Consider the following 22,032-nt stretch of genomic DNA (forward strand, 5'->3'; position numbering starts at 1 on the left):
CAAGAAAATCACAGCCATCATATCTCACCAGAAAATGGTTTGGCTTTAAATATTGATACCAAATGTGGCACAGAATATTTTGCACAAGTAATGACATCTTCGTAAGAACAGACCAACTGGATGATTTCCAGTGATAAACCTTTCCTGACAAGGAGGTAAGATGGCTCTGGGTAACTTTGAAGAAGCAGGGAGCCTAAAGATGAGAAAAATCTGGGCTGTCCTTGCTGTCTTCACCCAGAAACATTCTTAAAACTCAAGCCTGTAAGCGCGGCCATTTTCACATTGGACAACGCATCCTGAAATGCTTCCATGCAGCCAGTGAGAGTCCGGAAGTACATTTGCACTGAAGATTATGGCTTAGACAATGTCGACTGATTGGACAATTCTAGAACTGCTTGTAAGACATGAAGCTTCAGGCTAATTTTGGCTCACATTGCCCGTGATAATTGTGGACTCATATATTTCCTACAATCTCCTTTACTACGTTGGGCGCAACTGACTATTAAGATTAAATTCCTACCTTTGCAGTATCTAGAAAGATACTAAGTTAATAATTCCAAAATGTTACACATCCTGACAAGACCCCGTCAAACAAAGCTAAATATTTATTTGCATGCTGCATTATTTCCAAAACAAGACTTAAGGCAGTCTATGATAAAAGACTTACAGAACAGGAGTGAAAATAGAAATGGAGCACAGTAAAGAGAATCACAACTGCCAAATACAACGGCTGATATAATTTGCAAAAATAAATACTAAGTTTGCCTTCAAGCTATCTACTAGCTAAAGAAATGAAGTGTCCATAGAAGAAAACATTTCCTTGAAATACACTCCTTAAGAAGATCTATTTTAAAGATTTTTGGTTGAACCATTTAAGCCTTAGGTCCTTATGCAAAGGACGTGGAACAAAGTTGTGCAACAGAAATTTTGAAATGTACGTAATATGTCCTCAAGAAGGTCATCCCTGTACCAACACTCAATAAAAGCCAAGCACAGTCAATCCGTGATAACTGTTATTTTTTTGATAACTGTTAGCTCAGTTGAAGGCACTGGTGGTGGCAGCGATGGTGATGGTGACGGTGGTGGTCGTGGTGGTGTGTGTTTTTGCGTGTCTTGGGGTTGGATGGTTGGAAGGAGAGATATTAGTAAGCTACCTAATAAGACCCAGATATAAAACTTTCAGGGGACTTCACCTACTGTAGTATAAAGTTTAGTCAATATGGAAAGAAACAACGAAGCAGCATCTCCACCTATCGCCTCATGCCTCCCTGGAGTCTCACAAAGTCCCAAGCTTTAGAAGACACCTGAAGAATAAGCAATTCAATATCCAGCCTTCCAAGAAGAGCCTGAAATACTGACAGCTGGGATTACTGGCTTAAGGCGATTCATGGGCTTTGAGTCCCAAATAACGGCGACACAGCTTACTTTCTTTTATGCAAGTGAGAAAGAGATGTCTGTTTGGAAGGGCTGCAAAAAGCTACTCCCTTCTTGGTTTGATGTGTTTTCTCCAGAAGAACACTCCCACCCAAATGAAGTCTTAACATTTCCTCTTGACATAAGCCTTAGCTGTAAGTGCAGACTCCAGTGAATTGTATAAAGTTAAATCAAGAAATAAGATTAAAAACATAGGGTCCAGTAGTCTAGATGGTACAAAGGACTAATCCAGACACACACTGAGTTCTCAACCGGGACATCTCAGGACTGAGCTGCTCCAGCCCTGAAACACCACCACACGTGAGGACAAAAGAAAATGAACAAAACAGCCAAACGTCCAGACACAAATGGAATAGAATAAATGTATGCCTCTCCATCAGAATGTCACTCAACAGTCTTCACATTTGTCTCCAGTAAGTGAGGAAGGTTGTGGAATTATGCAAAGGTCTTAAGCTTTCAATAGAACTTCTTGACAAGTGTAAAATATTAATCCAATGTGTCCAAACAGAAAGAAAGTGATTAATTAAAAGGGTATGGAGATAACGTGTGGAAATGTGAGGTGTTCCTTGGGATAAATGAGTTGAGGAATCATTGAAATTCTTTTTCCTTTGAGCAGGGTTTGAAGAAACCCTGTCACAGAATGCAAAGTTCAGGCTAAGACATAACCATGACTTCTACATTTAAAGAAAATTTGAAATTTTTTGTTGCAATCATCTCAATGGAGGACAGTGATTGCCTCCCCAGGACAGATAATCGCACATCTTACAGGCTACAATGTATGCTGATTACCCTAGGGCTCTGGTGTTACACCTAAATTCCGAACTGCAAGGTTTGTGCCTTCATTCTTCAATGATCTATTACCTACAGTATATGCCAATTACCATTCTCTGGTAAAGGCTAAATCTTCCTGTCTTGTAATGGAGCTGTTTTAATTGGCTGCAACCTCCCCACTCCTTTCTTTTTTTTTTTTTTTTTTTTTTTTTTTTTGGTACGCGGGCCTCCCACTGCCGCAGCCTCTCCCATCACGGAGCACAGACTCCGGACGCACAGGCTCAGCGGCCATGGCTCATGAGCCCAGCCGCTCTGCGGCATGTGGGATCCTCCCGGACCGGGGCACGAACCCGTGTCCCCTGCATCGGCAGGTGGACTCTCAACCACTGCGCCACCAGGGAAGCCCCTCCCCACTCCTTTCGACAAAGAAGAGAGAATTCAGACGGGGCGAGGTCTACAGACAATGACAAATGTGACAATTTAAGGATTCTCAGGGTTTCACTCACCATGCTGTGTGAAGAGGTCACTGTGAATTATTTCAATCAAGCAATATAGCTTCTGAATGGTCAGCAAACCCACAGGAACATTTAGGATGAAATCAGTAAACATTTTGCTATAAAAGGAAAAACACAAGTGAAAAGAGACGCTGGAAATACTGCAAAATGACCCAGTGGGATACAAGACAGTACCGAGACGCAAGTTCAGTGAACGGTCATTAGATGCCACCAGAATGTTGGAATAGGCCCACTATACAATACGGGCCGAAATCTCTTCCAAAAGAATGATGCTTTAGAATGTTATTTTTCACTTCACACCCACTAAAATGGCTATAATCCGAAAGAGAGCCAGTAACAAGTGTTGACTAGGATGTGAAGAAACTGGTACCCTCATACCATGCTGGTGGGAATGCAAGACGGGGCAGCCACTTTGGAATAATGCTTGGCAGTTCCCGAAAATGTTAAACACAGATACCATACGACCCAGCATTTCAACTTCTAGGTATATACCCAAAAGAAATGAAAATATTTATCCACACAAGACCCTGTATATGAATCATAGCAACGTTATTCATAACACTTGACAAGTGGAGAAACCCAGACGTCCATCAGCTGATGAATGGATAAACATAATGCAGCAGATCCACACAATCCACCCATAAAAGGGAATGAAATCCTGACACTAACAGACCTTGAAAACGTTACGCTAAGTGAAAAGAAGCTAGTCACAAAAGGTCACGTATATTATACGATTCCATTTATAGGAGATGCCCAGAAAAGGTAAATCTATGCACACAGTAAGTAGGTCAGTAGTTGCCTAGAGCTGGGGGGGAGTGGGCAATGACTCTGACTGGGCACGAGGAATCCTACTGGGGTGACAGAACTGTTCTAACGGTAGATTATGGTGATGGGGTAGAAGTCTCCTTCCTGATGTGGGAAAACAAGATGTCTTCAGCACAGGGGTCGACTGTAAAATAGAAACTGTAATGCTGAATTCTCTTAGGGGTGTATGGACGTGTGTGTTAGTGTGTGTGCACACACGCTGCCACACGGAAGATAACTAGGAAGATCCAGATCCTCGTGGAATTAACTTTGAGTTATTCTCCTCTGTGATCTCTTCTGTTTCATCAAAACATGACTCAATTTTCTAAACAGGGAAAAATACATCCATGATTTTCAATGTCATTTTTTAAAAAAATCAGTAGGTAAGGTGTTGAAGAGGAACCCACGCCCGCAGAGTCAAGGGCCCAAGAGCAGATGGGACCGGTCCTGGGGAAGGGAGTCTTCCCCGGATCTCCAAGCACAAGGCACAAGCGCCCGTTGTGAACATGGACGTCACCCCTCTAGTGAGCAAAGGCCTGGTCCCCATGCCCCAGGAGGACAGGCCCAGAGTATGGCCATGGCCCACCCAACTGCAGCTCCCCCCTCGTCCTCTGTTTCTCCAGACCTGAGGTTCTCAAACAGCAGCATTCATTGAAAGTGTCTGGAGGCATCATTAAAACCAAAGAGCTGGGCCCCGCCCCAAATTCCTAATTCAGAAGATCTGGGAAGGAACCCAAGATGCAGCAAATTCCCAGGGGCTGCGGATATCGCCATTGTCTGGACCACTGCCTGAGAGCCGGGCTGCAGGCACAGAGCACACGGAGACCCGGGAGGGCAGACCTGTTGCCCGTGGGCCCATCTGTGCCTCCTTTTCTCATTTAGAACCTGCTAAACTATAACCAGTATTGCCAGTGCCTGGGAGTAAAAATAAATGTGTCCACGCAGGACACTAAATCCTCAGGCACATCAGACACGTGATGATTCGTGGGGAGAGCAGCTTCCCAAAAGCCCCTCATCCTTCACTTCCAGGGCATGAGTGACCTATGGTGGACATAAAGTACAGAAGGGTGACCGTTTTTCATTCCGCTTAACCACCCGACGGACAGGTGACCCTTTACTAATATTTAGGTGGACTTTTCTGGCTGGTCAAGAGATGCCACCACCTGCAGGTTAGTTTATTGTGTCAAGCGTTAAATCAAAACCCAAACAAGGAGCAGACGAGGGTTGTGCTGCGGATGTCTGGGGTCACAAAGGCTGTGCACCCACTTGCTCGTGACACCTCTTTCCCAAATGCAGTGACATCTGCACAGTAAACAACTGAGACCGAGCTTGGATGGGGACGGTGGCAAAATCGGAAGGTGAAAGGAAGGATTCGGTCCCCAGCCTGACTCCTCCACCTGAAAGCCAGTGCCCAGCTTGCCCAGAGTTTGTTTTGGTTTGGTTTTCATTTTACTATAACCTGAGCTGACAACTTGCGGCTCCTGTCTGAGGCTCACAGCCCTTGGGCAGGAGCCCCCAGAAAGAAGCTGTATGGTAATGAGGTAGAGGAGGTGAGACACCAATATTAAAGCTCCCGAGTCAAAACGTTTAGGTGCTGAAACCCAGACCCAAGAACCACTTATGGAAGTTTAAAGTCTAAAGGATGCAAAATGCCCAATTTGTATTATGTATGCGTGAGGCTATAAATAATCTTCTAAAGAAAATATTGTGACTGTTGATAGAAGACACCTTTTCCACATAAAGACATAATGAGCAAAGTGTCACAGACACCATCACTAGAACATGTTCCAGAAAGAGTCAGGGCACTGAACTACGTGGACATGAGACAACCCAAGCATCCCGTGAACCAACGCCCTCAAAAGGACGCCAAGCGTGGCACACGGGAAGCCTTCGCCTTGGGTGCTTCCTTACCTGAGCTCTTTGGGATCAAATACCAATTTCACATCGTTGACAATGGTTGGCAAGTACTTCAGCGCTGCACCCTGCAAACCAAGAACAAAGAAGAACGTTGAGCCTGAGGCAGTTGGCAAATCTTCACACGAAGTTGTAATTACTTTGAAAAACCACACACATACCAAAAAAACAAAGATCACTTTCCTGATGAGAAGCTGATGGTTAAACACAACAAAAATTGAGGGGAAAAAACACAGCCTCTGATCCACAAACAGTGGAGACGTGTCGACATGGATATCCTGACACATAATAGAAGTGATATGAGCGGAAGCCAACATTCGATGCTTGCTCACGAACGCCTATACTGTACTAAGCTTTTATGTGATTTTCCCCTTTACCCAAAGGAAATCCTAGCAAATGAAGACCTGTGCCCCCAGAAGAATCCTCCACCCACAAATTCACTGTAGCTCTGCCACATTCAACAATGAGAATGACTGCCTTTGCTCCATTCCAGAAGTGACTGCCTGTATATCTAGGTCCCTGAACTTGGAATCACTTTCTTCTTTAGTAACTTTATCTCCTATATTCACATTCTGTATCTTCTAGAAAACCCACACTTGCAGAAAATAAGAGTGATGGTAATAATGATAGATCCTAATACATGCTCTGCCGCTGTGCTACACCAGTGTATATTTTATCTTTAATTCCAACAGACCTCCTACAGGGAGTTAGCTGTGCAGGAAGGCAAGGAAACTGACAATGGGGATGTTAATTACTTTGCCCCTGATCACACAGGTAGCACTGAACTGAGCTAGAATTAAAATTCAGTTTGGTGGGAAGCCAGGGCCTCAGCCCACCCTCATCTATATGCGATTGGGAAAAGGTCCTGGGTTTTAAATGTTCTGACCCTGGCTGGGACACCCCCCCCCCCCCCCCCCCCCCCCCCCGCCTCTGACTCTAAGTGACTCCTGCTACCAGGGGGGGCTCCCCCTTCCTGAATGAAATGGAGGAAATAATACTCATGTCAAATACCTCCAGGGGCTGTAATAAAGCTCAAAATCTAATTGAAAAGAGAACTGGATAACACTTTGAACACTGGAAAATGCCACACCTATTACCTAAACAGCTGTTAGCATTGTTTTCCAAAAGCAAGTAGGCAGAAACCCACCTTAAACGGATTACCCTGAATATATATGGTCAACCAATTTGCAAGAAGGGACAAAGGTGCCCCCTCGGTCAGCACCAAATAAAATTCCTTCCACACCTCACATCCTATATAAAAATTCACTTTAAATAGATCATAGATCTTATATTCTTAAAACTATAAAACGTCTAGAAGAAGATACTTGTGACTTCGGGCTAAGCAAAGATTTCTTTCATATGATACCAAAAGCAAAATCTGTAAAAGAAAAAAACTGGATCCATTGTACATCATCAAAATGAAGAATTCCTGCTCTTCAAAAGAACTTCTGCTGAGACAACAAAGACAAGCCACACACGGGGAGAAAATAACCACAAAGCAAGTAAAGGCACAAGCGAAGTGAAGCTGTTTTGCCAGTATTTGGAGCCAGTCCACCTCCAAGCCCCTCGTGCCTTAACGCGCCACAGTCAAGATGATCAAGGACAGGTAAGCCAAGTTTACCTCTAAATCTGCACTACAGAATTAGTGGTGTTTTTCCCCAGGTGTTAACCCTGTCCTTCAATGCCGGCCACATCAAGGAATTCCAACTCTCTGCTTTGAGATGCAACTTTTTTTTTTTTTTTTTTAAGCGGTACGAGAGTCTCTCACTGCTGTGGCCTCTCCCGCTGCAGAGCACAGGCTCCGGACGCGCAGGCTCAGCGGCCATGGCTCACGGGCCCAGCCGCTCCGGGGCATGTGGGATCTTCCCAGACCAGGGCAGGAACCCGCGTCCCCCGCATCAGCAGGCGGACTCTCAACCACTGCGCCACCAGGGAAGCCCGAGATGCAACTTTTGAAAAGAACCTTAAATAGAAATAATTTCATTCTGGCTTCCAAAGTTCTGCTTCAAATACCTTAGAGTTGCTTTGAAAAAATAAAAAAATATTTACTGTGACGTTTAATAATAAGCGTTTGCACAGCTGACTGCTCGGGCCAGAAAGTGTCTTGTCTAGTTTGTGAGGGTCCCGCGGGCGAGGATGCATCAGCATAATGCGTTTTAGCCTGTACCCCACGAAGCACCATCTGCCTGGAGCAGCGTGATAAACACCATCTTACAAGGACAAACAGCGGCAAACAAGACAGGCCTTCGTGGCCCACCCTCTGCTCGCTGCCCGGGGGCCGCCGGGCGCTGCCTTAACCAGGCTCCTGAAGGCTCCCCGACCCGAGGTCAGGCGACACCCACAGAGGGAGGGCTGTACCCGCGGAGACCCCCAAATGCTGCTTAACAGGGAACTCTGCCGAACTGAGCCAGATCCCAGGGACGTCGCGTTTTACAGTTCACGAGGGTCACAGAGAACAGAGCAACCGCGAGCCCACGTCAGTCCTGGATAACGTAACAAGGACAGACAGACGGAATGAAGCGAAGGCGAGGGCGTGCCCCCGCACCCCATTTCCAGCTCTGTTCTCTCCGTACTCCGGCGGTCGTGGGCTCCTTTCCACCTTCTGCCCTCCCCCAGTGACCGTCTCAGCCTCTCTTCGCTCTCCTCCAGCCCAGGATCCCACCCCCTTTTCGCTCAGCTCACCTCCTGCTTCAGGGAAAACCCAAACCATCAGAACAGGCTGGGCAGTTCTGCCCACCACTCAAGCCAAAACAAGCCGGACGCCCGGCCTCTGCCTGTCCCTCCAGGCAGACGGAGGGAGCACCTCCCTCCACGGGGTGGGGGTGGGGGGATCCTGCCCGCTGGGCACGGCCCCTGCTCCACCGTCTGATCGAGCACCTCCTGCATTTTCCTCCACACTCCAGCCCACGCCAGCCTCTCCCCTTGAAGGCACCCAGAGCCCCAGGCTCCCCACCGCCCAGCCCAGCACAGACGGCTCCCAAGCTGTGCACTCACCCCGGTGTCCAGTAACCAACGCACTCCCCAGACCTCTCCAGCCGCCATCAAGTCTCCATTCCTGCCGAGGCCACGGCGACTCCAGGCCTTCGCTTAGGTGACCTTCCCGTGACACTGCTGTGACCCCTCATTTTCCGGAGCGTCCATAGCCCTCACTGCCAGGGCAACCACCTTCCTCTGTCCCCTGCCCCTCCCTTAAAGGTGGGTGTCCTTGCAGTCCCATTCTAGACTTTTCTCCCCCCTCTCCATACCCCTCAGGAAGCGCCAGCTTCAGAGGCCTAATGCCTGTCTCCCAGGTCACCTCTCTCCTGAGCTTCACACTCACACACCCGACGGCCACTGGACTCGTGGCTGCCCCACAGATGCTGCAAACTCCCCCTGCCTTAGAGGGGGCCCTACCCTTCGTCCCGGTGCTCCAGGCTCAGGGCGCTGCACCCGGGAGCCCCCAGGTCACACGCTCAGGATGCTGCGTCTTCGGCACAGCCCACTTCTGACCAGTCACAGAGCCTGGTGGATCCTCACTATTCCACACGCCCTGCCTCTACGGCCTTCTCCATTTCTATAGTGTCCACCACCTGGCCCACGCCTCTTGTGTCTCCCTCCGGCAGGAAGGCACGGCCTCCTAAGGGGCCTCCCGCCTCTGCTCTGACCTCCTCAAGGTCACGTCCCACACGCAGCCAGAGGAGCTTTCCTAAGATGCAAATCTAACTGAGATGCTTGGGTGGCAATGCCCTGCTCCTGGGATACAGGCCTGACCACCCAGCATCCTCAGAGGCCCGGGCCCCACCTCCCCCATGTCCCAGTCAGGGGCCTCCACCTCCACCTGCAGGACCGTTTCCAACAATGTGGAGCCTCTTTCCGTCTCCCCCATGCTACGGACATCTCTGCCAGCTCCGAGGCTGTGCCCATGCTGTTCCCTCGCCTGGGTCACTGTTCCCCCCACTCCTGCCCCTGGTCCTAAACACGCAGAGGTAACCTCGTGACTCCTCAGCCCTTAGCCACTGTTTTCCTCAAGACACACGGATTCCGGGTCAGCCATCGAGGACTATTACCGCGCTGGGCCGTGTCTGTAGCCCCCCGACCAGGGTCTCACGGCTGTGGCCCGGCCAAGGATCCTAGACACAGCAGAGCCTCCATGACTCCCTGACCCACAGAGCTTTGCCCAAAAGCACCTCTTTAACCTCAAGAGACTCTGCACCTCTTTGCTTTGCACCCACTGAAATCGGCCTCGTCAGCTGAGAGACCCAGCTGTATCCCCTCCAGGAAGATGAGCAGCCAGAAGAGGCCGAGGGAACCCTGAGGTCCCCCCAGTGCAGCCCAAGCCTCCTGAGAAAGCGCGTGCCATCCCCCACTCTCGTTAAGGGCGCAGCCCGCTTTGCCCATTTCTAACACTGGCTACTGGACTAGAGACTTGAGTGTTCTGGTTTCCGCTCGTGCTTGCAGGAAAAGGCCCCCGTTTCCTCCGTGGAGTCAGGCTGCTTCACTGAATTCAGGTCTCTTTCAAGGGCAGGGGCTACTGCTTCGAGAGCTTCTCAAGGTGTGCGGCACGGGCCAGACAAGGCGGGCTCCGGCTCGGTGATGGGCAGCGATGGGTCGAACCTCATCTGCAGAAGGCGCCTCCAGAAACAGAAGGCCCGAACGCAGACGAGGGAGGGTAGACGGCATGACGCCCAGGAGCGGGTGCCCCCCCGGACAAGCACCCGGGCTCCGGGCCAGGCTGCCACCTCCGCCACCTACTATGTGAACTCAGGAAGGGAGCCTTTCCTCTGGGTGCCTCTCAGTGGGAAAAGATGGAGGTTAGTAGCGGTGAATGGGGCGGCCTCCAGCGGCAGTCGGGAGAACGGAAGGGTGCCGTGGAGGCGACGAGACACCCCCAACCCATCACTGCTGCTCACAGACGGTGCTCACCACTCGTTGTGGCGGCAGGAGAGTGTGGATGTGTGCAGATGTGAACACACACACCTTCTTCAACGTGCAAAACTCTCCATTCAGTGAAAACTTCCATTTATCAAGTCCTGATTAAAGTGGTAAGTAGTGAGTAGAATCATTTGCCAAGTCTCAGAGACAGTCGGGTAACAGGAATGGAGGGCACCGGAGACGTCTCTTTTTCTGTTGTTGTTTTCTATTACTTTTTGTAAACCAGTTATTTATTTACACAAAATCTTGCTCAGAACATGCCAGCCTCTTTCGAATGGTAGGGGAGAGGCCAGGATGCCCGCATGGCATGTCAGCAGCCACCAGCGTGCCTCCCAGGCCTTGGCTAGGCTCCGGGCAGGCGGGGGGCACGCATCGGTTCACTGGGCGAGTGAGGTGGGCAGGAGGTGAGGCCTGTGGGATGTGCCCCAGAGACAGGGCTCAGCTTGGAGTGGGAGCTCCTCGGCACCCCTCCCGGGGCTGTGAGCCGGGGCCACATAACCTGTGTGAACACACCCACCGGACAGGGTCTAGCCAGGAACAGAGACCAGCACAGCAGAGGAACGTAAATGAATTCAACGTCTGAGCTTTGTTTATCCGTCTCCTGTGTCTTAAGTCATAACTGAACTTATCAAATCAGTGTTTGCTTTTTAAGAAAGTTATTCTTTCAGAGTTGACTTTAAATTTACCTGAATTAACAAAACGGCTGCTTAAGTCCAGGCTGCCACTTCTCCTTGAACGTGGAAAAGCTTTTCCCACGTGAGGACGGACGGGCCCAACCCTAAAGGCCTTTGGGCCTCAAATACGTGTGCAATGACCCACTGACATGCTGAGAACACGCACTTCAGTCCCCCACACACTCAGGCACGTGAAGGATTCAGGTACAACTGAAACTACCACCAAAAACAATAGGGCTCCCTGCCATTGAGCACTGACTGAGAGGCAGCAATCCACAGAAAGATACAAGAAACAAAATCAGGGGCCAGTGGTAAAGCTATTTCTACTAATATTAAAAGACAAGCGGGCTTCCCTGGTGGCACAGTGGTTGAGAGTCCGCCTGCCGATGCAGGGGACACGGGTTCCTGCCCCGATCCGGGAAGATCCCACATGACGCGGAGCGGCTGGGCCCGTGAGCCATGGCTGCTGGGCCTGCGCGTCCAGAGCCTGTGCTCCGCGGCAGGAGAGGCCACAACAGTGGGAGGCCCGCGTACCCAAAAAAAAAAAAAAAAAAAAAAAAGACAGGCAAGTTGCTGGGTGGTCCTCTTAATACTGGGTTCATCACTTAACATCCAGGCAATCAGGAACTCATGGTATCCATAGAGCTACCATATGATCCTGCAACCCCGCTCCTGGGCACATATCCAGATGAAAATATAACTTGAAAAGATACATGCACCCAACGTTCATAGCAGCACTACTTACAATAGCCAAGACATGGAAGCAACCTAAATGTCCATCGTCAGATGAATGCGTAAAGAAGATGCGTGATACATATATATATATACAATGGGATATTTACTCAGCCATAAGACAGAATGAAATAATGCCATTTGCAGCCACATGGATGGACCTAGAGATGATCATACTAAGTGAAGTCAGTCAGACAGACAAAGGCAAATATCATATGATACCACTTACATGCGGAATCTTAAAAGAATGATACAAAAGAACTTATTCACAAAACAGAAATAGACAAACTTATAGTTGCCAAAGGGGATGAGGTGGGGGGGGATAAGTTACGAGTGTGCGCTTATCAGGTACACACTACTATATATAAAAAAGGCAAACAATAAGGACTGGGCTTCCCTGTTGGCGCAGTGGTTAAGAATCCGCCTGCCAATGCAGTGGACACGGGTTCGAGCCCTGGTCCAGGAAGATCTCACATGCCGCAGAGCGACTAAGCCCGTGCGTCACAACTACTGAGCCTGCGCACTACAGCCCACGAGCCACAACTACTGAAGCCCGCGCACCTAGAGCCCAAGCTCCGCAACAAGAGAAGCCACCGCAGTGAGAAGCCCGCGCACCACAACAAAGAGTAGCCCCCGCTCGCCGCAACTAGAGAAGGCCACGTGCAAAAACAAAGACCCAATGCAGCCAAAAATGAATAAATTAATTAATTAATTTTAAAAAACAATAAGGACCTACTGTATAGAACAGAGAACTATACTCAATATCTTGTAATAACCTATAATGGAAAAGAATCTGAAAAATATATATATATGTGTGTGTATGTGTATAACTGAATCACTTTGCTGTACACTTGAATCTAACACAACATTGTAAATTAATTATACTTCATTTTTTAAAAAGAGAGAAACATCTCTGAAGAGGGCAATAATGAAGTATGATTTAAAGGTTAAAACAAAAAACTCATGGTATCACAACTCTGAGGAAGGAAAGTATGGTCAGAACTGAATCAAATGGACAAATACACATTGAAACCAAAATTCTAGAGAGAAAGAAATGAAATGCATAAAAGAATTATGAAATGGCAGAAAATTCCAAAAGTTTTCTAATTGCTCAAACAGTTCAGGTTAAAGAAATTAAATAAATTTTATACTCTTCCCTAAGCAAATTTAATTGTCATGCATCTCATGAGAATGCCAACTTAATCCAAACTGTAAAACAAAACAAAACATGCACTTTCCATCCAGTATCGATTTAATGCTGTAAGTATCTCTCTGGATAAAAATATTACTACTGATGATGATTAATAGACACTATTTTAGGGTAAAGTTCAGGCTACATTTTTCAGCATAATTAGTTTAATTAAATCCATTAGCATATCTTTATATAAGATTACAAGAGCTATCTGTGATACAAAATAAGTTTTTCTTGAATAATGTATGAAGCAATTATTAATTACATATTTCTCCAGAAAACACATATTAAGATGATTCCATTTGGAGGTTTTGAGCTAAAATATATATGGTCCACAAATTCTCCTTTCAGACTTGGCTCAGAAGAACCAGAGCATCCTGATACAGGAAAGCATCCTGATACAGGAACATGTAGCAAGAACAGTTCAGCCAATAGGTGCCCCTGGACCAGAGCTTGTGTATTTCATAGGGCACAAATGAAATGGAGCAGATGGCAGGACACGAAGGTTTCATGCAGTTAAAATGGAAACACACGGCACTTTGGAGAGATTCAAGGATGAGCCACACTGTTCTTAGACACAGAAGAATCCAGAACAAAAGAAAGATAATGACAGTGACTGCTTCTGCTCCTTACACCCTATTCAATCAAGACTACCTACATCTTCTGTATCTTAAATCTAAAATTACCTCTCCTCTTTATACCAAGCTCCCTTGAAGCAGATTCTGGTCTTTAACATAACATTCCCCATCTCTACGGCCAACGTTGTGGTTCATTCAATCCCGAGTGACAAGTGAGCAGCTGGAGGAAATCACTCCTCTGAGTAATTTTATGTATAACTATCACAAAATCCAAAGGAAAAAGGTAGTGAGAAAAGTACAAACAGTATACTAAGATTAAGATTCTTCAGCGAGGACTTCTCTGGTGGCACAGTGGTTAAGAATTCACCTGCCAATGCAGGGGACACAAGTTCGAGCCCTGGTCTGGGAAGATACCAAATGCCGTGGAGCAACTAAGCCCGTGTGCCACAACTACCGAGCCTGTGCTCTAGAGCCCGCGAGCCTAGAGCCCGTGCTCCGCAACAAGAGAAGCCACCGCAATGAGCAGCCCACACACCGCAACGAAGAGTAGCCCCCGCTCGCTGCAACTAGAGAAAGCCCGCACACAGGAGCGAAGACCCAACGCAGCCAGAAAATTAATAAATTAATAAATAAATTTATTTTTTAAAAAACACACAGAACAGAAAATAGCGGGTGTGGGCAAAGACACTGAAACCTCTGCGCACTGTTGATGGGAATGTTAATGGTTCAGCCACTGAGGAAAACAGTACGGAGGCTCCTCAAAAAATTAAAAATAGAGCGACCATGTGACTCAGCAATCCCACTTCCGGGTATTTACTCAAAAGAAATGGAAGCAGGATACAGAAGATACATTTACACACTCCTATGCACTGCAGCATTATAAACAACTGCCAAGAGGTGGAAGCAACGCAAATGTCCATCAACAGATGAATGAATAAAGATGTGGTCGACAGGAGCTTCAAGATGGCGGAAGGGTAGGATGCGGAGATCACCTTCCTCCCCACAGACACATCACAAATACATCTACACGTGGAACAACTCCTACAGAACACATACTGAACGCTGGCAGAAGACCTCAGACCTCCCAAAAGGCAAGAAAGTCCCCACGTACCTGGGTTGGGAAAAAAAGAAAAAGAAAAAACACAGAAAAAAGGATAGGGACGGGCCCTGCACCAGTGGGAGGGAGCCGTAAGAGTAGTGTCCCTTCGCGGGCGGAGACTGCGGGTGGCGGAGGGGGAAAGCTTCGGAGCCGCGGAGGAGAGCACTGCCACAGGGTGCGGAGGGCAAAGCGGAGAGATTCCCGCACAGAGGATCAGGGCCGACCGGCACTCACCAGCCGAGAGGCTTGTCTGCTCACCGGCCGGGGCTGGCGGGGCTGGGAGCTGAGGCTCGGGCTTCAGTCGGAGCGCAGGGAGAGGACTGGGGTTGGCGGCGTGAACACAGCCTGAAGGGGGTTAGTGCGCCACGGCTGGCCGGGAGAGAGTGCGGAGAAGTTTTCTTGCCTCTTTGTTTCCTGGTGCGCGAGGAGAGGGGATTCAGAGCGCCGCTTAAAGGATCTCCAGAGACGGGCGCGAGCCGCGGCTAACAGTGCGGACCCCACAGACGGGCAGGAGACGCTAAGGCTGCTGCTACCGCCACCAAGAAGCCTGTGTGCGAGCACAGGTCACTCTCCACACCCCCCTTCCGGGGAGCCTGTGCAGCCGGCCACTGCCAGGGTCCCGGGATCTAGGGTCAACTCCCCCGGAAGAATGCACGGCGCACCTCAGGCTACTGCAACGTCACGCCGGTCTCTGCCGCCGCAGGCCCGCCCAGCCCTCCGTGCCCCTCCCTCCCCCCCCCCCGCCCCCCCGCCTGAGTGAGCCAGAGCTCCCGAATCAGCGGCTCCTTTAACCCCGTCCTGTCTGAGCGAAGAACAGACGCCCTCCGGCGACCTACACGCAGAGGCGGGTCCAAACCCAAAGCTGAGCCCCGGGAGCTGTGAGAACAAAGAAGAGAAAGGGAAATCTCTCCCAGCAGCCTCACAAGCGGCGGTTTAAAGCTCCACAATCAACTTGATGTACCTGCATCTGTGGAATACATGAATAGACAACGAGTCATCCCAAATTGAGGAGGTGGACTTTCGGGGCAAGGATATATATATATTTTTTCCCCTTTTTCTCTTTTTGTGAATGTGTATGTGTATGCTTCTGTGTGTGATTTTGTCTGTACAGCTTTGCTTTTACCAGTTGTCCTAGGGTTCTGTCTCTCCTTTTTTTTACTTAAAAAAATTATTTTTTCTTAATAATTATTTTTTATTTTAATAACGTTATTCTATTTTATTCTCCTTTATTTTATTCTATTTAATCTTCTTTCTTTCTTTCTTTCTTTTTTCTCTCCCTTTTATTCTAAGCCGTGTGGAGGACAGGCTCTAGGTGCTGCAGCCAGGTGCCAGGGCTGTGCCACTGAGGTGGGAGAGGCAAGTTCAGGACATTGGTCCACGAGAGACCTCCCAGCTACACATAATATCAAATGGCGAAAATCTCCCAGAGGTCTCCATCTCAACGCAAAAACCCAGCTCCACTCAATGACCAGCAAGCTACAGTGCAGGACACCCCATGCCAAACAACTAGCAACAGACGAATACAACCCCATCCATTAGCACAGAGGCTGCCTAAAGTCATAATAAGGCCACAGACACCCCAAAACACACCACCAGACGTGGACCTGCCCGCCAGAAAGACAAGATCCAGCCTTATCCACCAGAACATAGGCACCAGTCCCCTCCACCAGGAAGCCTACACAACCCACTGAACCAACCTTAGCCACTGGAGACAGACACCAAAAACAACGGAAACTACGAACATCCAGCCTCCAAAAAGGAGACCCCAAACACAGTAAGTTAAGCAAAATGAGAAGACAGAGAAACACACAGCAGTTGAAGGAGCAAGCCAAAAACCCATGAGACCTAACAAATGAAGAGGAAATAGTCAGTCTACCTGAAAAAGAATTGAGAATAATGAGAGTAAACACGATCCAAAATCATGGAAATAGAATGGAGAAAATACAAGAAACGTTTAACAAGGACCCAGAAGAACTAAAGAGCAAACAAACAGTGATGAACAACATAATAAATGAAATTTAAAATTCTCTAGAAGGGATCAATAGCAGAATAACTGAGGCAGAAGAACGGATAAGTGACCTGGAAGATAAAATAGTGGAAATAACTACCACAGAGCAGAATAAGAAAAAAGAATGAAAAGAATTGAGGACACTCTCAGAGGCCTCTGGGACAACATTAAACGCACCAACATTCGAACTATAGGGGTCCCAGGAGAAGAACAGAAAAAGAAAGGGACTGAGAAAATATTTGAAGAGATTACAGTTGAAAACTTCCCTAATATGGGAAAGGAAATAGTTAATCAAGTCCAGGAAGAACAGAGAGTCCTATACAGGATAAAGCCAAGGAGAAACACGCCAAGACACATATTAATCAAACTATCAAAAATTAAATACAAAGAACAAATATTAAAATCAGCAAGACAAAAACAACAAATAACACACAAGGGAATCCCCAGAAGATTAACAGCTGATCTTTCAGCAGAAACTCTGCAGCCAGAAGGGAGCGGCAGGACATATTTAAAGTGATGAAGGAGAAAAACCTACAACCAAGATTAAACTACCCAGCAAGGATCTCATTCAGATTTGATGGAGAAATTAAAACCTGTACAGACAAGCAAAAGCTAAGACAATTCAGCACCACCAAACCAGCTTTACAGCAAATGCTAAAGGAACTTCTCTAGGCAGGAAACACAAGAGAAGGAAAAGACCTACAATAATAAACCCAAAACAATTAAGAAAATGGTAATAGGAACATACATATCAATAATTCCCTTCAATGTAAATGGATTAAATGCTCCAACCAAAAGACACAGACTGGCTGAATGGATAAAAAACCAAGACCCGTCTATATGCTGTCTACAAGAGCCCCACTTCAGACCTAGGGACACATACAGACTGAAAGTGAGGGGATGGAAAAAGATATTGCATGCAAATGGAAATCAAAAGAAAGCTGGAGTAGCAATTCTCATATCAGACAAAATAGACTTTAAAATAAAAACTCTTACAAGAGACAAAGAAGGAAACTACCTAATGATCAAGGGATCAATCCAAGAAGAAGATATAACAATTGTAAATAATTATGCACTCAACATAGGAGCACCTCAGTACGTAAGGCAAATGCTAACAGCCATAAAAGGGGAAATTGACAGTAACACAATCATAGTAGGGGACTTTAACACCCCACTTTCACCAACGGACAGATCATCCAGAATGAAAATAAATAAGGAAACACAAACTTTAAATGACACATTAAACAAGATGGACTGAATTGATATTTATAGGACATTCCATCCAAAACAACAGAATACGCATTCTTCTCAAGTGCTCATGGAACATTCTCCAGGATAGATCATATCTTGGGTCACAAATCAAGCCTTGGTAAATTTAAGAATATTGAAATTGTATCAAGTATCTTTTCTGACCACAATGCTATGAGACTAGATATCCATTACAGGAAAAAATCTGTAAGAAATCCAAACACATGGAGGCTAAACAACACACTACTTAATAACCAAGAGATGACTAAAGAAACCAAAGAGGAAATCAAAAAATACCTAGAAACAAATGACAATGAAAACCCAAAACCTATGGGATGCAGCAAAAGCAGTTCTAAGAGGGAAGTTTATAGCTATACAAGCCTACCTTAAGAAACAAGAAACGTCTCAAATAAACAAGCTAACCTTACACCTAAAGCAGTTAGAGAAAGAAGAACAAAAAAGCCCCAAAGTTAGCAGAAGGAAAGAAATCATAAAGATCAGATCAGAAATAAATGAAAAAGAAATGAAGGAAACGATAGCAAAGATCAATAAAACTAAAAGCTGGTTCTTTGAGAGCATAAACAAAATTGATAAACCATTAGCCACACTTATCAAGAAAAAAGGGAAGACAAATCAATAGAATTAGAAATAAAAAAGAAGTAACAACTGACACTGCAGAAATACAAAGGATCATGAGAGATTACTACAAGCAACTATATGCCAAGAAAATGGACAACCTGGAAGAAATGGACAAATTCTTAGAAATGCACAACCTTCTGAGACTGAAACAGCAAGAAACAGAAAATATGAACAGACCAATCACAAGCACTGAAATTGAAACTGTGATTAAAAATCTTCCAACAAGGGCTTCCCTGGTGGCGCAGTGGTTGAGAGTCCGCCTGCCGATGCACGGGACACGGGTTTGTGCCCCAGTCCGGGAAGATCCCACATTCCACAGAGCGGCTAGGCTCCAGGAAGATCCCACATGCCGTGGAGCGGCTAGGCTCATGAGCCATGGCCGCTGAGCCTGCGCGTCCAGAGCCTGTGCTCCGCAACAGGAGAGGCCACAACAGTGAGAGGCCCGCGTACAGCAAAAAAAAAATCTTCCAACAAACAAAAGCCCAGGACCAGATGGCTTCACAGGTGAATTCTATCAAACATTTAGTGAAGAGCTAACACCTATCCTTCTCAAACTCTTCCAAAATATAGCAGAGGGAGGAACACTCCCAAACTCATTCTACGAGGCCACCCTCACTCTGATACCAAAACCAGACAAAGATGTCACAAAAATAGAAAACTACAGGCCAATATCACTGATGAACATAGATGCAAAACTTCTCCACAAAATGCTAGCAAACAGAATCCAACAGCACATTAAAAGCATCATACACTATGATCAAGTGGGGTCTATCCCAGGAATGCAAGGATTCTTCAATATATGCAAATCAACCAACGTGATACACCACGTTAACAAATTGAAGGAGAAAAGCCATACGATTATCTCAATCGATGCAGAGAAAGCTTTCGACAAAATTCAACACCCATTTACGATAAAAACCCTCCAGAAAGTAGGCATAGAGGGAACTTTCCTGAACATAATAAAGGTGTTATATGACAAACCCACAGCCAACATCATCTTCAATGGTGAAAACCTGAAACCATGTCCACTAACATCAGGAACAAGACAAGGTTGCCCACTCTCACCACTATTATTCAACATAGTTTTGGAAGTTTTAGCCACAGCAATCAGAGAAGAAAAAGAAATAAAAGGAATACAAATTGGAAAAGAAGAAGTAAAGCTGTCACTGTTTGCAGATGCCATGATACTATACATAGAGAATCCTAAAGATGCTACCAGAAAACTACGAGAGCTAATCAAGGAATTTGGTAAAGCAGCAGGATACAGAATTAATGCACAGAAATCTCTTGCATTCCTATACATGAGGAAAAATCTGAAAGTGAAATTAAGAAAACATTCACTTTTACCACTGCAACAAAAAGAATAAAATATCTAAGAATAAACCTACCTAAGGATACCAGAGACCTGTATGCAGAAAATTATAAGACACTGATGAAAGAAATTAAGATGATACAAATGGATGGAGGCATATACCATGTCCTTGGATTGGAAGAATCCACATTGTAAAAATGACTCTACTACCCAAAGCAATCTACAGATTCAATGAAATCCCTATGAAACTACCATTGGCATTTTTCACAGAACTAGAACAAAAACTTTCACAATTTGTATGGCAACACAAAAGACCCCGAATAGCCAAAGCAATCTTGAGAAAGAAAAACGGAGCTGGAGGAATCAGGCTCCCTGACTGCAGACTATACTACAAAGCTACAGTAATCAAGACAGTACGGTGCTGGCACAAAAACAGAAATATAGATCAATGGAACAGGATAGACAGCCCAGAGATAAACCCATGCACATATAGTCACCTTATCTTTGATAAAGGAGGCGAGAATATACAGTGGAGAAAAGACAGCCTCTTCAATACGTGGTGCTGGGAAAACTGGACAACTACATGTAAAAGGATGAAATTAGAACACACCCTAACACCATACACAAAAATAAACTCAAAATGGATTAAAGACTTAAATGTAAGGCCAGACACTATCAAACTCTTAGAGGAAAACATAGGCAGAACACTCTATGACATAAATCACAGCAAGACCTTTTTTTGACCCACCTCCTAGAATAATGGAAATAAAAACAAAAATAAACAAATGGGACCTAATGAAACTTAAAAGCTTTTGCACAGCAAAGGAAACCGTAAACAAGATGAAAAGACAACCCTCAGAATTGGAGAAAATATTTGCAAATAAAGCAACTGACAAAGGATTAATCTCTAAAACATACAAGCAACTCATGCAGCTCAGTATCAAAAAAACAAACAACCCAATCCAAAAATGGGTAGAAGACCTAGATAGACATTTCTCCAAAGAAGATATACAGATTGCCAACAAACACATGAAGGAATGCTCAACATCATTAATCATTAGAGAAATGCAAATCAAAACTACAATGAGGTAGCACCTCACACCAGTTAGAATGGGCATCATCAGAAAATCTACAAACAACAAATGCTGGAGAGGGTGTGGAGAAAAGGGAACCCTCTTGCACTGTTGGTGGGAATGTAAATTGATACAGCCACTATGGAGAACAGGATGGAGGTTCCTTAAAACACTAAAAATAGGGGGGTGCAGGGGTTGGGAATCCGCCTGCCAATGCAGGGGACACGGGTTCAAGCCCTCGTTCGGGAAGATCCTACATGCCACGGAGCAACTAAGCCCGTGTGCCACAACTACTGAGCCTGCACTCTAGGGCCCGTGAGCCACAACTACTGAGCCCACGTGCCTAAAGCCCGTGCTCTGCAGCAAGAGAAGCCACGGCAATGAGAAGCCCGCACACTGCAAAGAAAGAGTAGCCCCCACTCGCCACAACTAGAGAAAGCCAACGCACAGCAAAGACCCAATGCAGCCAAAAATAAATATATAAAATAAATAAACTTACAGAAAAGAAAAAAAAAACTAAAAACAGAACTACCATATGACCCAGTAATCCCACTACCGGGCATATACCCTGAGAAAACCATAATTCAAAAAGAGTCATGTACCACAATGTTCACTGCAGCTCTATTTACAATAGCCAGGACACGGAAGCAACCTAAGTGTCCACAGACAGATGAATGGATAAAGAAGATGTGGCACATATATACATGGAATATTACTCAGCCATAAAAAGAAATGAAATTGAGTTATTTGTAATGAGGTGGATGGACCTAGAGTCTGTCATACAGAGTGAAGTAAGTCAGAAAGAGAAAAACAAATACCGTATGCTAACACATATATATGGAATCTAGAAGAAAATCATTCTGATAAACGTAGGGGCAGGACAGGAATAAAGATGCAGACGTATCGAATGGACCTGAGGACATGTGGAGGGAGAAGGGTAAGCTGGGACAAAGTGAGAGAGTGGCATGGACATATACACACTACCAAATGTAAAACAGATAGCTAGTGGGAAGCAGCCACATAGCACAGGGAGATCAGCTCGGTGCTCTGTGACCACCTAGAGGGGTGGGATAGGGAGGGTGGGAGGGAGATGCAAGAAGAAGGAGATATGGGGATATATGCATATGT

The 22,032-nt window shown here is 46.1% G+C and overlaps 1 protein-coding gene across 1 annotated transcript in view; it reads right to left on the minus strand.

The window, feature by feature from the left end:
- The window catches only part of DOCK1 (dedicator of cytokinesis 1), a 517,745-nt gene that overhangs the window by 345,186 nt on the left and 150,527 nt on the right, over positions 1-22,032 (minus strand). Inside the window, exons 16-17 of the mRNA XM_033841901.2 lie at positions 5,436-5,506; positions 2,712-2,818 (exon numbers count right to left, since the gene is read on the minus strand). Of these exons, the coding sequence (XP_033697792.1) occupies positions 2,712-2,818; positions 5,436-5,506 (178 nt within the window). The remainder of the gene's footprint in view (positions 1-2,711; positions 2,819-5,435; positions 5,507-22,032) is intronic.

Source organism: Tursiops truncatus, chromosome 16 (genome assembly GCF_011762595.2).
Source record: "Tursiops truncatus isolate mTurTru1 chromosome 16, mTurTru1.mat.Y, whole genome shotgun sequence".
NCBI classification, from domain to species: Eukaryota; Metazoa; Chordata; class Mammalia; order Artiodactyla; family Delphinidae; genus Tursiops; species Tursiops truncatus.